At 47.9% G+C, this 16,551-nt stretch overlaps 1 protein-coding gene across 1 annotated transcript in view; it reads right to left on the reverse strand.

Annotated features, from left to right (window-relative positions):
• Positions 1–1,796: 1,796 nt before the first annotated feature.
• The window catches only part of TOGARAM2 (TOG array regulator of axonemal microtubules 2), a 69,698-nt gene continuing 54,943 nt past the window's right edge, over positions 1,797–16,551 (reverse strand). Inside the window, 2 exon segments of the mRNA XM_014593098.2 lie at positions 1,797–2,219; positions 9,627–9,713. Coding sequence (XP_014448584.2) covers positions 1,882–2,219; positions 9,627–9,713 — 425 coding nt within the window. The 3' untranslated portion in view covers positions 1,797–1,881.

The following is a 16,551-nucleotide window of genomic DNA, read 5'->3' on the forward strand; positions in this document are numbered from 1 at the left end:
CTCTCTCTCTCTCCATCTCTTTTTTTTTTTTTTTTTTTTTTGAGAGGTTTTTGCTATAGGGCGTTCGCCAGACAGACAGAGAGAGACAGAGAGACAGAAAGCGAGAAATCACCCCCCAGGGGGGATGGCCACGCCGCAATCCCTTCTCCTCCATTCTCCTCTCAGGATCTTGGGCAAGCACACGCACGCGCCCGGCGTGAGTTTTAATGCCCCCGGGTCCAGGATGCCAACCACAGTTGACTACGTGGGAGTCCAGCGACATAGCCATTACACTAACTGTTGGTCCCTCTCCATCTCTTTAGTGAGCACACATGCCCTATAGAAAAAAATAATAAATTTCTAACACATTCTGGTATATCCTGGGATCTTGACAAGCAGAAAAAGCAAGTCATCAAAACTGAAAAAAAATTACTCAGATTAACACAATTAATCATATAAAGCTTTAAAAAAAAATTTAATATCAGCCTCTTGAGCATTTCTGGCTGGCCCTGTCTAGCAGGCCTTTTACCTGGTTCAGAATCAACCATGAACAAGGCGGTTGCAGGGAATCCCCTGCTGGGGTCACAGTTAGGGAGCAGCAGCTCAGGTGGGTTGGAATTACTCAAAGTCACACCTAAGCCTATTAAAAGCCCAAGTCCAGGGATTACTTGGCAGTGTCCAACCTCACCCCAGCTACACCAGACAACACAGCAAGATGGAAAAGCAGCTGCCCCAGCCAGGAACACCCACTGGGGTTAGAAATACTGAAGGGAGTAGATGTGGGGCTTCCCAGAGACAGATTCCCAAGAGAGGCTCAGAACAGTAATGTGGAACTGATTAGACCTGGGGAGCAGGGGTCATAGATAGGGCTCCCTGGCCAGAAAACATGCAGGCAGGAGGCTCAGGACCCTGGCCAGTCTGGACTTTTGGGTCTCGGTTTCTTGCCAAGGGCTGCGATGTCGCCCTGTCAGCCTTCACCTTACCAGGCCTGCCTCACCTGTGCCTCACCTAAACTCCAATTCTATGCGGTCGCACTGCTGTTCACCAGCCACTGACCCTAGCCAAGGCAAAGCCACCCCTTCTGTGTCCAGAGCCTGAGTCCCTGCTGTCCCCCTGCCACTCCCAGGACCTTAGTCCACTGGCTGCTCTGCCAGAGGACAACATGCTCTGTCTGCTTCCTGGTTTCCTGGCCCACGCTGCAGCCAGAACACCTCTGCAGCCACAGGCACCTGTGTGATGTCAAAGGTCCTGGGTGACATCGCATGCCACCCGGTGCTTTCGCTCTGCCAGTGTTTCCACTTCAGGTGTGTCAAGTGTCATCCTGTCCTCTTCAGAACTAGCTGGAACACACCAGCTTCCAGAGACACTTTTAGCAATGCAAATTCCAAGTTCCCTTTGCTTTGTGATAAGCTGGGCAGGCTCCATCTGAAGGCTCCCATAGGACCACAGATGCTGGGCTGAAGATTTTGCGTGGAAGAAGGACAGCATCCCCAGAGATTTTCTTATACTCACCTCCACTCAGGCTGATAACAAAGGCCCACATTTCAACCACCAACCCAGGGGCTCTGGGTTCCAGGAGGGTTTGTCTGCTGCTCACAGATGGGGGACCGTCCCCTTGGATGGGCTGCCCTTTCTATTCCTCACGCTTCATCTCAATATAGAAATGATTTTGCCATTGTCATGTTTCATTTTATTGGTCACAAGCCTAGCTACTGGAAAATTCTCTAGGGTTCAAAAAGTACAAGATAATAAAACATTAGAAAAATAAGTGGTTCTTTTATTTCTACTTCAAAATATACTATATACATCTGGAACTCTAAGCAGAAAAGTAGACCAGGAGATTAGTCCATCATAAAAATAAAATAAGGTAGGCAATAATAATTGTCCATTTTACATCCATCTTTAATCCGGTTGAAAGGGGTGTGAGCTGTCAGTGGGCCTGCTGTCCGGCGCTGTGGTTCTGCCAGCCACCTTGCGGCTGCCTCCCGGGGGCTCCTGGTCTAAGAGTTCCTGGAGCATTCTGAGCACGTGCTGCGGTTGGCCAGAGGCGAAGTCCTGCAGGTGGGAGCCCATCTGCTCCTGGAGGCTCCTGGACAGCCGGCGCACTGCGGTGCGGATATTCCCACTGTGCCCAGGCAGGACGCCGTTCCCGATCCTGTTGTTCAGGAAGTGCCAGAGAATGGGAAGGACATGCCGCTCCACAGCCTGAGGCTTCCGCGGGTAAACCGAGGCCACCAGCACTGTCGGGCAGAAAAGAGGGACAGTCACTTGAGCTGGGCACTCTCTTCCTCTCATGCCATCCTCTGTCATGACACCAGCTCTGTCCCCCAAAGGGTGAGCGGCCCAGCAGAGCTGGCATCCCCACCAGGCTCATGCCTAAGGTCCATGACATGCTTAGAGGCTTGTGAACATGTTTTCGTTTCTTCTTTGTTTGTTTGTCTTGGGAGAGATTTTTGCTATAGGGCACATGTACTCTCCAGAGAGACAGAGAGAGACAGAGATGGACAGTGAGAAATTACTCCCCAGGGTGAATGGCCACACCACAATACCTCCTGCTCCATTCTCCTCTCAGGATTTTGGGCACATACACATACATGCCTGGCATGAGTTTCAAGTCATCAGATCTGGGACTTAAATCATGGTTGGCCATGTGGGAGTCCAGAGCCTTAACTATGATGTCCCAGTAGCCCCTGTTTTTATTTCTTTTAACAACAGAAGAAAAATAATGAATATGCCCAGCCTGGTTTATATTTTTATTTATATGTATACCAACCAGTCATGAAATATAGTTTTTAGCCAAGCATGGCAGCGTGCACCTCTAATCTCAGTGACAGGAGGCTGAGGCAGGAGGATAGCGAGAGCTCAAGACTGGCCTAGGCAACATAGAAGACGCTGTCTAAAATGTGTGTGTGAGCAATTTTCTCAAAATTTTTATGGAGGAAAGGCTATGCAAAGGCTAAAGTGCCCATAGTCCAAGATAACCATAATGGGCCCCTGTAGCCCAGGGGAGAGGAAAGAGGCAGACTCCCCTGGTTACCTTCTACCTTCTTTACCTACTGGCTGTGTGAACCTGAGAAAGTCACTCAGCCTTTCTGAACCTTTTCCAAATCTGCAAGGCAAGGATAATAATCCTGAACTGAGGTCACAAGACTGCTAGAGGTTCAATCATTAATATAGGCAAGTGCCTACCTGGTGACATGTGGCATTTAGCAGTAGTATTGCACTAATCTGTACCACCACCTAAGGGAGCTCCCATAAACACAGAGAAAGCTGTACAAGCAAAAGAAGTCGAGACTCTCGAATGAAGCATTTTGACAGATGAAACAGCCAGCAGGGGATGCAACCCGCATGGCCTGCCCAACGCCAGGATGCCAAGCCTCAAAAGACCAGCAGGAGTTTTCCATGAGGTATGAACATGTTGTAAACCCTTGAGCTCTGCACAGCTTCTCCATTTTAGTGATGAGCACCCGCCCCCATATCCTGTACCCAAGGGTCCCATCCCTCTCCAAACTGCAGAAAGCCCAGGCGGAAACTGGACGTGTTGGCTAACCCTCTATCATCACAGTAAAAGTGAGGCTTCAGTCAAGGTCAAAACCACATGGGGGGAACAGCAGTTAGCATAATGGCTATGTCACTGGACTCCCATGTAGTCGACCATGGTTCAAGTCCCAGACCCGGTGGCTTAAACACACGCCAGGCACGTGTGCGTGCGTGCCCAAGATCCAGAGAAGAGAATGGAGGAGAAGGGATTGCGGCGTGGCTATCCCACCTGGGGGGTGATTTCTCGCTTTCTGTCTCTCTTTCTCTGTCTCTCTGGCAAGTGCATGCGCTCTATAGCGAAAACTTCTCCAAAAAAAGAAAAAAAAAAAAAAACACACATGAGGACTATCCAGGCCCCTGCAGAGGGGGCTGCTCCAGCCTTCAGCTGTGACTGCTGTCCCCCACGGGCATTAGCACTAAAGATGCTTCCTTTACAATTCACACCTATTATCCCACCAAAGCAAGAGATCTGGTGATAGCCAACAACACGGAGAGAGAGCCGTGCTTTTTTGATTTAGGGGGCAAAGAAACTAGAAGGTTCCATGAGTCAAGCCACACCCCTGGAACCAGTTGAGTCTAGGCCTTGGATCTTCACCCTGTGGTTCCATTCCACACACACAGCACCCCTGAGATGCAGGACACTCATCCACTCTATCGGGTTGTCAGGAAAGTCATGATGCATTTTTGCATGGAAACAGAAAAATACATCATGACTTCCCTGACAACCTAATAGAGAAGGAAAGCGAGACTCACGTCAAGGAGTTTTCCTTGGTAAAGGCAGAGCTGGGACACAGGCCAAATCTGTCTTGGCTCTGAAGCCCAGGCTCCCTCCAGGCCATGCTGCCCCCTGAACTTCTCGGGGTTCCACATTTCAGAGGCTGGAGTTTTAATGAAACTCCCAATCTGTCCTCTGATCATCCAATCTCCCAGCAGTCCCTAGGGGCCCCACTGATTTCAGAGCTAACCTGGGAAAATGGGGAACCAAAGAGGATTCCTGAGCCCCCTCTGGCTCAGCCTGGCACTCTCACGGTGCCATTTCTCATGGAAGGTGCATGTTGCCCTCAGGGTTTCTGCAGTCCACACTTTCGGACTTCCTGGGGACCTACAGGTGTCACAGAACCCTCAGACGTGGCAGTGATCCTCATTATGAGAAGGAACCCTGGTGTCAGCCCAGACACGTCAGCAGTCACTGGAAAAGGCTCCCAGAAAGGGAGCAGAGAAAGGCACTAGATAGAAAGAGTTATGTTCCCTGTGCTTGAAGCAGGCTTAGGAGGAAGAGCTCAGGTAACAGGAAGCAGTCAACCCAAGGGCAGGGTGATGGGGGAGAGGAGAGGAGGGGAGCAGCAAGAGAGCACCAGAAGAAAACAAATGGTCCTGATGAACTGCCCACACCAAGCAACCATGCCTCGGGGGCTTCCTGAATCTCCTTGGGCTCTCACCTGCAGCAGAAGGTGCGAGTGCACAGAGACACGTACACTCCCGTGTTCATAGCAGCACTGCTCACAGGAGCTAAAAGTGGCCGCAACCCTAGTGTCCATCAGGGATGAATGGGTGAATGAAATGTTATACCCACTTACAATGGAATGCAATTTGGCCTTGAAAAGGAAGAAGGTTCTGACACATGCTAGAACATGAGGACATCATGCTACAGGAAGTGAGCCAGACAAGAAAGGACACATACTGTATGATTCTACATACATGATATCCTTGGAGCAGTCAGCAACACAGACAGTGAGATGGTGGTTGCCAGGGACTGGGGGGCAGAGACTGCAGAGTTAGTGTGCAATGTGGAATGGGGACAGAGTTTCGGTTTTACAAGATGAAAAGAGCTCTGGAAATGGGTGATGGTGAGGGTACACAACATTACAAGTGTACTAAGTGTATTTAAATACACATAACATGAAATGCATCACTCTAATACAATTTCGAAAATTAGGGGGAAAAAATAAATACATAAAAAGGGAAAAGTATTCCAAGAACCAGGCCCAGGTCCAGATTCTCCACCCTAACCTGTGAGTGGGTCCACCTGACCCTAAACATGCCCCTTCCACATCCTGCTATACCTGACCTGCTCCTCCTGCCTGGACTCTTGCCCTCCAAGTAGGAAGAAGGCATATTTACACTCTGGCTCTAGAAGCTTCTACCTCAGGAAGAAGCTCATGTTACAAGCCAATGCTTCTTTCTGGGCTCACATCCTGACTGACAAAACTCAGGCTACCTGAGCCACACTCCCCAGGTGCAAAGATGTGGAAGTCACCTGGCTGGCAGAGGTCAGCTCCTCAAGCTGGCAAAGGCAGCAGAGGCCCTTCTGGGAACCATCATGAGAAGCAAACCCCATTAAACTCGAGCTTAGAAGCCAGCTGAAGTAATTAGCAAAAGATTTACTCCTATTAAGCCGTGCTATTATTAGTCCATGCCTGGTGTCAATGGAAATTCTCTTCTTTTCTGGCAGACACCAAGTTAGTAGAAGAGCTATAGGAAAATCTTGTTTTGGAGGTCTATTGAAAATAAATAGAAAAAAAAAAATGACAGTAAGTGGATCATCTAAAGTGAGGACACTCACCCACCTCTGAGTGGAATTACTTAGGCAAGGACAGGCAATGTTCTGCCTCAGAGAAGGCCGATTGATTTTGAGCAACTGAAAAGGTTCCTTGTCTAGTCCACAGCGTGGTCCTCATTCAGTGTCTCTATTCTCTCCCAAAGACACCCATGGCATTGCACTGTGATTGCCATCAAAACCCCCAACCCATTCTTATTCACCCCACCTACTTGGGAAAGTCTGGCGCTGAAACCAGAGATAAGGGTTCACTCCAGGGATGCTGGGAAGACTGAACTAGGGCCCAGAAGCACCCCCAGGAGCAAGCAATGGGAAAGAAGTGAGGCTGGAACCAGACTCAGGCATCGACATCCTCAGTAGGGAGCACATAGAGAGCACCCCAAGTGCACCCCCAAGTACCTAAGCCTGCAAAGGCAAGGGCTGAGACTGGTGACACTAATGTGGGACATCTCTAGAGAAGCTCACAAGGAGGAGGAAGATGGCGGAAGCAGGGGAGCAGGTACCAGAACCAAGTGGACACTGCCCAGTTGGGTGGAGAGAGGACATGAGCTACATGTGAGCTGGCAGGGTGATAGGGTAGGATACTGGCTGCTTTGAGGAGAGCAGCATGGTAGTGCTGAGGAGGGCAGGGCAGGGACCACTCAGGAAGCAGCAGCCTGGCACAGTGTGGAGGGCTTGGCTCCACAACCAGGCTACTGGGACAAATCCTGGATTACTCTCCAAGGGACCTTGGGCCCTTAATGTTTCTGAGCCCCATTTCCCTTATCTCTGCAAGAGGGATAATAACAGAATGTACATCATCCCTATGAGGTTGTGATAAGGATTACAGATGAATGGGTTGAAAAAGCATGGCACATATACACTTCAGAATACTACTCAGCCATAAAAAACAATGAGATCCTGGCATTTGATAGAAAGTGGAACAATATGGAAGATTTACTGCTAAGCAAAGCAAGCCTGACTATGAAAGAGAGGCACTGTATGTCCCCACTCAATATATACTGAATGTCTGCACTCTATGGCAGAAACAGAAAGATTTGAAGGTAGAAAGTCATGGAGAGAAAGTGTGGAGACTAGAGACAGTGTGGGAGAGTGATGAGCAATAAAGGGATGGGAGGGAAGGAATCAAGGGGGAAAAGAAAGAAGCAAAACATTTAAGGGACACAAAAATGGAAAATTATCTGCTGATGATAATGCATATGGTACTATCTTTGTCTGGTCCAATATACAGTGCATTCATGATGGGAAAATTCATTTGGTATGCTGTAATAATACAGTGATTGTGTGGGGGAAAAATTAATTAATAGAGATAAATAAATAAAGAAAAAATTTTAAATGATCCAGTGCATATATCTGGAGGTGTGAAGAAGGGGCACAGTTAGAGAACAAGCAAGAGCAGGCAGTGCCAGATCTTGTTGGCCATTCAGGGCGCCAGGGCACTACCCTGAAGACAACTCAGAAGCCACACAAGGATGTAAGCAGGGTGTGGCACAATTCATCTGTATTTAAAGAGGCCTCTTGGAAGTCCAGAAAATAGACTGAGTCCTCCTGTCCCCTCCCTTGATTAGGCCAACCAAAATCAGGGTGGATCAGGGAGCAAAAGAGATGATAGACCTATGTTAATAACCTGTGGGAGCTGGCAGGTGTTCAGTGTGTCCGTTGACCCCAAAGCTTATGTCCTTTCTGTGTTGCCAACTCTTGGGCCACAGGGACAGGTTTCAACCCTGGAATCAAATTACTCAAGGCTTATTCTGCAGAGTCAAAGCAGAAATAGAACTGAAGCAACCTTCCCTCAGCTGAAGCTCAAACAAGGCCCAGCAGATTCAGGCCAAGGCAGATCTCTAATATAAAAGGATTTCAAAAAGTTCATGGGAGAGGATAGAGAAAGATAGCAAGAGAACAAATAGAGAGACAGGACGTTAGTGGGAAACAGATATGGCTTATTACCTATTGATGATGACATGTATAGTATTCTCAACTGGATTGTTCTGAGAAGTATTTCATGATGGGTAAAGTCTTTTTACAAGCAAAATGAGAAACGGTGATTGACTGTTTAAAAAATAATTAGAATAATAATAATAATGATTGGGAAAAATAATGAAAAGATATCGAATGTTGAAGCAGGGAGATTAATGTCTTTGTACTGACTGACTTGCATGGCACTCCCTTTTGAAAAAGCAATGTAATACACTGTAAAGTTATATGCAATCCAATGTAATATAAAGAAGATTATGATGATAATAAAAATAAATTAAAATAATAAATTAATTAATTAATTAAGTTCATGGAGGGGAACCAGCAAATGACGTAATGGCTATGTCAGTTTGAGTCTTGGACCCAGTAGCTTAAAACTCACGCTTGGTGCATGTGTGCGCATGCCAAGGGGAGAATGGAGAAGGGATTGTGGTGTGGACGTACCCCCTGAGGGATGACCTACCTACCTACCTCTCTCTCTCTCTCTCTCTCTCTCTCTCCTTCCCTTCCTCCCTCCCTCCCCCTGCCCACAAGCACACATGACCTATAGCAAAATCTCTCCAAAAAAAAAAAATCATGCCTGGCGTAAGTGCATATATGCCCAAGATCCCAGGAGGAAAAGGGGTTGCATAGGGATCTCTCATATTCTCTCTCTCTCTCTCTCTCTCCAGCGAGCAAACATGCCCTATGGCAAAAACCTCTTTTTAAAAAGTTCATGGGAAAAGAGAACTAAAGTACAAGTTTATTATGGTGCAAAAAAAAAAAATGAAATCCATTCTTAGTTTTTAAATAACACATATTTTTCACAAACTTCTTGAACACCTCTCTCCTATAGTCCCAGCACCTGGCCCAGAGGTCAAGCAGGCTTGAAATCCAGCCAGTGCTTTGCTTGCCAGGCTGTGTACACCAAAGAAGGGATCACTTTTCTGTTCTCATGACTGCTGTGTGTGGACTGAGTCACGCACCCACTGGGCAGTGTCTGTCTAGTGGCCAGTCTTACTGATTCTCACAGAGGCGCTCTAAGGGCTAAAGGAAGCTCTGTTTGCAAAGAGGAAGACACGCACAATCATTTCTTAAAAGCTTTGGGGTTCTGCCTCATTTTGGTCAGAAACAAAGATTGTCTTCTTGGAAAAGTAGAGATTATCTCAAAAAAGCAGATTATCAAGACTTTAAATGATCTTTTTTTTTTTCTTTTTTTTGGAGAGGTGTTTGCTATGGGGCGCGTGCGCTCGCCAGACAGACAGAGAGAGACATAGAAACAGAAAGCAAGAAATCACCCCCCAGGGGGTATGGCCACGCCACAATCCCTTCTCCTCCATTCTCCTCTCGGGATCTTGGGCACGCACGCACACGCACTTGGAGTGAGTTTAAGCCACTGGGTCCGGGACTTGAACCACAGTCGACTACATGGGAGTCCAGTGACATAGCCATTACGCTAACTGCTGGTCCCAAAACTTTAAATGATCTTTAGGGATTGTTTCAGGTCTAAGGTAAGTGATTGGGTGGTCCAACCGCAAGCCAGGAGGGAAGCACAGAGCTGGACTGGGAGGCTGGAGAGGGGGGGCTGGGGACCCACCTGACAGACGCTCTGTGACATCCAGCACCGCACGGCCGCTCAGGAAACGCACCCGCCCAGCAAATGCCTGTAGGAGGCAAAGGTTGTCTGAAAAAGACAGAGAAGATCAGTGACCACAGTGCTGTGGACCAAGCAACAGCCCCGAGTGTTCACAGTGCCTGCTGCCCACAGACCTGCCTGGCGAAGAGGCCTTTAGGAAATTAATTTTTCTAGATCACAGTGGAGCCACATTAGAAAGTGAAAGTACCAAGGGTATTTGAGGAAGAATGAGAGGCCTAAAGAGTTAAACTGGCTCCCAAACAGACTTCATTTACTTCCACAATCTGGTTCATATCGTCTGTGCTTGGGGCAAAAGAGGGTGGGTAGGTGACAGAGACAGCTAGATGACAGATAACAGAGATGGATGGCTGGGTGCATAGATGGATATACTGATATTATTTTAGGGCAAACTGAGGCACTGAGCCATGGTCACATCAAAATCAATAAAGGGTTGGGATTAGAATTCCAAAATCGGGGCCAGCAGGTGGCGTAGTGGTTGAGGTGCTAGACTCCAATGTGGCTGACCTGCTTTCTCACTCTTTCTGTCTCTCTCTGGTCAAAATTAAGAATGGTGGGACCAGCAGTTAGTGTAATGGCTATGTCGCTGGACTCTCACGTAGTCATCCACTGTTCGAGTCCCAAACCCGATGGCTTAAACTCACGCCAGGCACATGTGCGTGCGTGCCCAAGATCCCAAGAGGAGAATGGAGGAGAAGGGATTGCAGCGTGGCCATCCCCCCCCGGGGGGTGTGATTTCTCACTTTCTGTCTCTCTCTGGTCAAAATTAAGAATGGTGATAATAAATAATTAAAAATAAATATTTTTAAAATATTTTTAAAAAGGAATTCATGGCTCTCCTCAAAGCCTGAACTCATGCTCCATCCAATAAGACATGTCCACACCTTCCCCCCGGCACTGAGCATTCCTCTATGTAACAGACATGGAGCTTAGAAGTAAGTAAAACATGATCACCTGGTCCCTCTCAAGAGGCTCATCACGTTGATGGGAAGACAGGCACCTAAGCAAGAACTCTACATGGGATGGGACGCACTGGGCTCCTGCAATCAAGAGGCTGGGGGTCCCAGGCTGTGGTCTGCCAGGGACTGTCGCATCTTAGTACTGACAGTCCCATATCCTAGGAGCCCAGGCTGGTTGGTCTCCTCTCAGGAACAGAGCATCTGCCTGGCTCTCGTAGGGCCACAGGAGGGAATATGCAAGTTGAGGAGGCTTATATTTTTTTTTCAATTTGTTTATTTCTTCCATGAAAGAGAGAGAAATAGAAAGAGACAGATAGACAGGCCTCCCCCATAGGGTCTTCACACCATGATCTGCCCTCAGCCTCAGCCAGGCCAGGTAAAGAGCAAGTGTGTGTACCCAGCATGCACAGGGAGGCCTCGAGGTGGCAACCTGGGACATTCCCATGTGGGCCCAGCATTGCAGAGCATTGCGTTACTACTCACCACCCTCTGGCCCCAGGGGGGACGTATTATCCTCAGTAGTTTATATATAAGCTCACTCACTGTAGGTCTGAGTTCCCCCTTGCTTGTAAACTCCAAGTAGTCAAGAGTCCCAGATCCACCAAACACAGACCAGCGAAAACAGCAGTTCATATGCCCCAATTCACTTTTCAGAAGGCATGGGGAAATGAGGAACACCCTCGCCTGCCCAGTCCTGCCAGCCTGCGGCCACACCCAGCCCCAGCTCACTCTGCAACCCAGGCACGCCTGTTCGGGAAACACAGGGACTGAAAACCTCCCATCTGTATCTTGAAAGAGATCTAAAATAGTAGGAGTGTCTGTACAGAAATGAACCACTACTGGTGAAACCACAAGCAGATGGGGTAGGCGGTGTTTTGGGTAGAAGGAGGTTTTCCAGCTTCTTGGATGTTTTCCTAAAGACACCTGCAGCAGACCCCTGTGTGTGCTGAATTTAGAAGCTGCCTGTTCTCTCATTCTAGCCCACATCATCTCCTGGTTTCTCAGACTATTAAATGTGAAGTCCTGCATTCCTCACAAGAGTGAGCAAGTAGCCCTAGCCTACCTACGAAGGTGTGTTAATGTAGGAAACACACAAGATCTGAGCGTCCTCCCCTTAGCCTCTGGACTGCCTCTGCCGTGGCAGCACCTGCTGGCCCAGCTCCCAGCATCTTACAGCCTCAAAGATCACCGCACAATTCAAGGAAAGGTGATGCTAGAAACGACTGCATTTTTGAGGGGTGTGGTTGTGGGGTTTGCCTCCACTAGTCAGGGAGGTGAGGGCAGGAGGCTATGTAGGTGACACCGCAGCAGCCTCAGCAAGGGTGTTCCAGGATCCAAGAACTGACCATCTCAAGGCTGGCTTCTTTGCAGGGGACCGAGATTAAAGACCTGCCTGGGGAAGTCTTTCCAAGACTTTACCAAGTTCCTTTAACCCCTCAGCATGGAGTCCCAGCTTCCCCACAGATGTTCACTTGAAAGTTTGTTTTTCCTATCAGGCAACAAATCTAGCTAAAAGCTGTTTCCTCCTTCCCTGTTCTCCTGAGGCCTGTGGGCGGTAAGGAGGAGAACATGTGCATTTGAACAGCTCTGCTGCTTGCAAAGCTCCATCCACAAAGCAGGAGTCTTTAAAATAATTTGTCCTGAGAGGCAAAAGAGATGTCAGCTTCCAGAACATTACAGTTAGCAAGGAGTGGTCTTGGGGTGTTTCACTAAAGCTATAACTGTGTAAAAATAAGTTTTTATATCAGTGGCACCTGTGTTATTGTTTCCAGGTGCTTCTCTAAGTCTCAGCCCCACTATTCACCGTGAGCTTTTATCTGCAGACAAGGACTTCCGCCTCCTCGGCAGCCTCTTGCGATGCTCAGTCTAGCACATGGAGAGAGTTGGGGCCCCTTCCTTTTGGCACCTGACATGGCCTTCTAGAGCCAGGAAGAAGTGACTTGAAAAGGTACCTTCGGCAGCCATCTGTGCCAGGCTATGCTCTCACAGTGCCTAGCACCAACAGGTACTCAATAAATACTTGCAGAGTACTATAGCAGGTACTCAATAAATGCTTGCAGAGTATTTGGCACTGTGTCAAAATAGAGACCCAGTTAGCTCAAGCTGGTTTTTAAACCCCGGAGCACTATGCCCAGGGAGTTGGCCTGTCTTTCTCTGGCCACTTTTATAGTCAGATCTCACTCAAGTTCAAGCACAGCGGTTAAGAGTATAGACTCAGTGTAGAGTTCCTTGGTCTGAATACTGATTCTTTTTATTTATTTATTTATTTTTTGAGAGGTTTTTGCTATAGAGCATGTGTGCTCGCCAGACAGACAGAGACAGAAAGCAGGAAATCACCCCCCAGGGGGATGGCCACGCTGCAATCCCTTCTCCTCCATTCTCCTCTTGGGATTTTGGGCACGCACACACACGCACCTGGCGTGAGTTTAAGCCTCGGGTCCGGGACTCAAACCGCAGTCGACTACGTGGGAGTCCAGCAACATAGCCATTACGCTAACTGCTGGTCCCATGAATACTGGTTCTTTCATGCTTTATTGTATAACACTGGACAGCCATTTAGCCTCTTGATGCCCCGGTTTGCCTATCTATAAAACGGGGTGATGCTAATACCTTTCTCACAGAGTTACTAAGGGATTAAATGAGTCGTGTATGGCCTGGAGTTAACACAGTGCTCAGAGCATACAATTGCTATGTGTTAGGTTGTCGGGGAAGTCATCATGTGTTTTTTGTAAGTTTTTCTATGCAAAAATACACCATGCTTTTCCAACAAACCAACATTACTGTTATGACTAAAGTCCTCTGAAAGTTCAGCATCCTTCATGGTGGAGAGACCATTAAGAGACTGGAATCTAGCTTTAGAAAACTTAAAATCATGACCGAGGCTAGGTGGTGGCACTGTGGTTAATCTGGGCCCACACGAGAAAGGTCCTGGGTTCACCTCCCAAGACCTCCTCAAGCATGCCAATCACAGGCCTATGACTCAGGCCAGCTGATCTGGGGACAGACTGCAGAGTAAAGACCCGATTGAAGGTGCCTCTGTCTCTCTCTCTCTCTCTCTCAAAAAACATAGTAGTGTTAGATGAAAAAAAGCCAAATCAAAAGTAACCAAGATATTTTTATGTCGTTGATATACTGGAAGGACATCATGGATCATGGGTGAATTTTTAAATTCCATTAAATATATATATATATGTGTGTGTGTGTGTGTGTGTGTGTGTGTGTGTGTGTATATTCATGTTCTGTTAGCCTAGGCCTAGGTTTTCATATCACAAGGAAGCCATGGCTGGCCTTGCCATGGAGAGAAATCAGCACTGGAAGACAAGAGACCCCGTGCTCCCTGGCTCGGGTCTCCCTCTCCACAAAGAGACGGAAGCCCAAAAGGATTCACAGCTGTCCCATTCTGCCACAATATCCTCAGGCTATTAGGACAACATCTAAGGGCTCTTCTTCTTTTAAGAATTACTTAATTTTATTTATTATTATTAATTTGCTATAGGGAACTTGCACTGGCCAGAGAGAGACAGAGAGCACAAGAGAAAGTGAGAAAGCAAGTCACCAGGCCCAGGACTTGAACCGCCATTGGCCATGTGGGAGTCTAGTACCTTAACCACCATGCTACCTGCTGGCCCCCATGTAAGAGCTCTTAAAGAAGCATAAAAATCATAGTGACGTAAACAGTGGCAGCAAAGATAGTAGAGTCCAACTGAGCTCCCAACAATACCGAAGTCTCCACGGCTGCTGACACCAGGTATGTTCTCTCAGGAAAGGACTGGGAACGACCCACCTTCACAGAAACGCATAAGCTGTGGTCTGCCAGGTGACAGAGCTGTTATAAGTGACCGTATATGTGTATATGTAGATGCGAATGCTGTGATTTTAATAGAACGAAAATGCAAATGTGTGATACAACCACAACTGCGTACACAAATTGGCACAGAACAAAATCGAAAATGAAAAACGACAAATGTTAATAACGGTTTCTTTCAGGACTTGACCTATAAGCGAGTTTTTTTTCCTTCCAAATGCTTTGTAATTTCCACTTTCTCACTGCTTAATAAGTATGACTGTTATAGTGGTGGAAGTGAACTTTACATTTCTAATTTAACTGGAAAGACTACACGGTCACGTAGGAAACTGGGTAGTGTTAGATGAAAAAAAGCCAAATCAAAACGGAATTTACATTAGGATTTTTAACCAGGTGAATTTGTATACGTGGAGATGAGAAAGTAACAGAGCTATTTTTATGTAGTTGGTATACTGGAAGGGCATCATGGGCGACTTTTTAAATTCCATTAACAATATATAATATTGGTCATATAATTTATGCAAGGTAATAAACTTGAAGTCAGAGAGCAAAATAGCAAAATTAGATCTGAAGCCACCCCCACTCCAAGCTTATCTGCTCACACCAGCACTGGCCAGTGGCTGGTCTAATTTAAGAGAATCCCTTTGGTCCTGAGAAGCCAGATGCAGAGGTCTGACCAGGAGGGGATTGGCCGTCAGCAGCTTGATGTTTTAATTAGCGAAGTTTCTTCTGCAACTAACCCAATAACAGTGCCCAAAGACAGGCTGCTCAGGAACTTCCTTAATCCCTGGAATAATTTCCCTGAAGTCAGAAGGTCTCAGTGCTGACTAGGAAGGGTGCCACTTGAGCCTCAACCCCAAAGGGGCCCCCAGGCAGGCATGACAAGTGGCAGGGGGTCAGGGAGCGAGCTGGCCAACATGCCTCCTCCCTCACTGCCCTCCCAAAGAGGGAACCTGAGCCGAAATCTCCATCTGCTCTGTCAATCAACACACCACTCGATGCCACCCACCCTGGGGAAAACTAAGGAAAAAGAAGAGATGATTTTGACTAATGGGTCTTCTTTATCACTGAATTCCAGAGTCAAGAGGGATCTTAAGAGGTCGCCTAAGAAGGCCAGCCTCCCTGATTAGACTGTGTGATGTGGACTTTGTGCCAGAAGACAGCCTAGCCGGGCCCTGTTCTTGATACCCTCAACCCCACATTTAGCAGAAAAGAGTAAGGAGCTGTGCTGTTGCTTTGTGACTCGCCACATCTCAGCATTTCATGGCATTTAGCAGCTTCTCCCCAGCCTGGTGCCCAACACGCCTGTGGGACATGAAGAAGAAGGCTTGGGAGATGACCCCTCCAGGAATCCCCCACTTTCAAGAGGGGCCTCAGGGTGCTAAGTGTCCCCCAAACCCCCAAGAAACCACTAGCACCACCAGTCTCAGCCTGGGTGATCTGGGAAGACTGAGCCCCTTCTTCCCTGTCCCACCAGCCTCAGTGTCTGCCGCTGCCACGCAGTCCCCTGGGATACTGAGAAGTTCAGTCGTTCACACCCGTTTTTCCTCTGCAGACCACGGTTAGACATTAGACCATTCCAGGCAGAAAAAAGAGAACACTTCACATAAGGAGCTTGACTCTACCCTTGGTACTCCCTGGCAATGGTGAATCCCCCTTGTGGATAATCTAAATTCCCCCAGTTCTAGTCCACATGATGTAGAAATCGGCTTGTCACTTGATAGTTAAGAACACCTTCAAAGTCAGTGTTGCCAGTTGGGCTGAGAATGTGGCTCACAGCGAAGCCATCTGACCCAGACAGCCCACTGCCACACCAGCTCAGAGATTACCTGGAGCCAAGACAGGGTATTCCACTCTTTGGGCTCCATAGAAGCCTTTAGCCAGGGATGTACTGGGCTCCACTCAACCCTTGGGTTCCACATCATTCCTTCCTAGTCTAAGCACGGACCTGAGAGGGAGAGAGGAAAGCAGCGCCCTTCACATCTGCCTCCATTCTCCCCACACTGACGCCTGTGGCTGATGGGCCAGGAGAGGCATCACCAGCCATATTCCACCAGGTCCTGTCCCAGAAGGGAGAACTGTCGGCATCTTCCTGGCACCTGCA

This window comes from Tupaia chinensis, unplaced genomic scaffold (assembly GCF_000334495.1).
Source record: "Tupaia chinensis unplaced genomic scaffold, TupChi_1.0 Scaffold139757_1, whole genome shotgun sequence".
Classification (NCBI taxonomy): domain Eukaryota; kingdom Metazoa; phylum Chordata; class Mammalia; order Scandentia; family Tupaiidae; genus Tupaia; species Tupaia belangeri.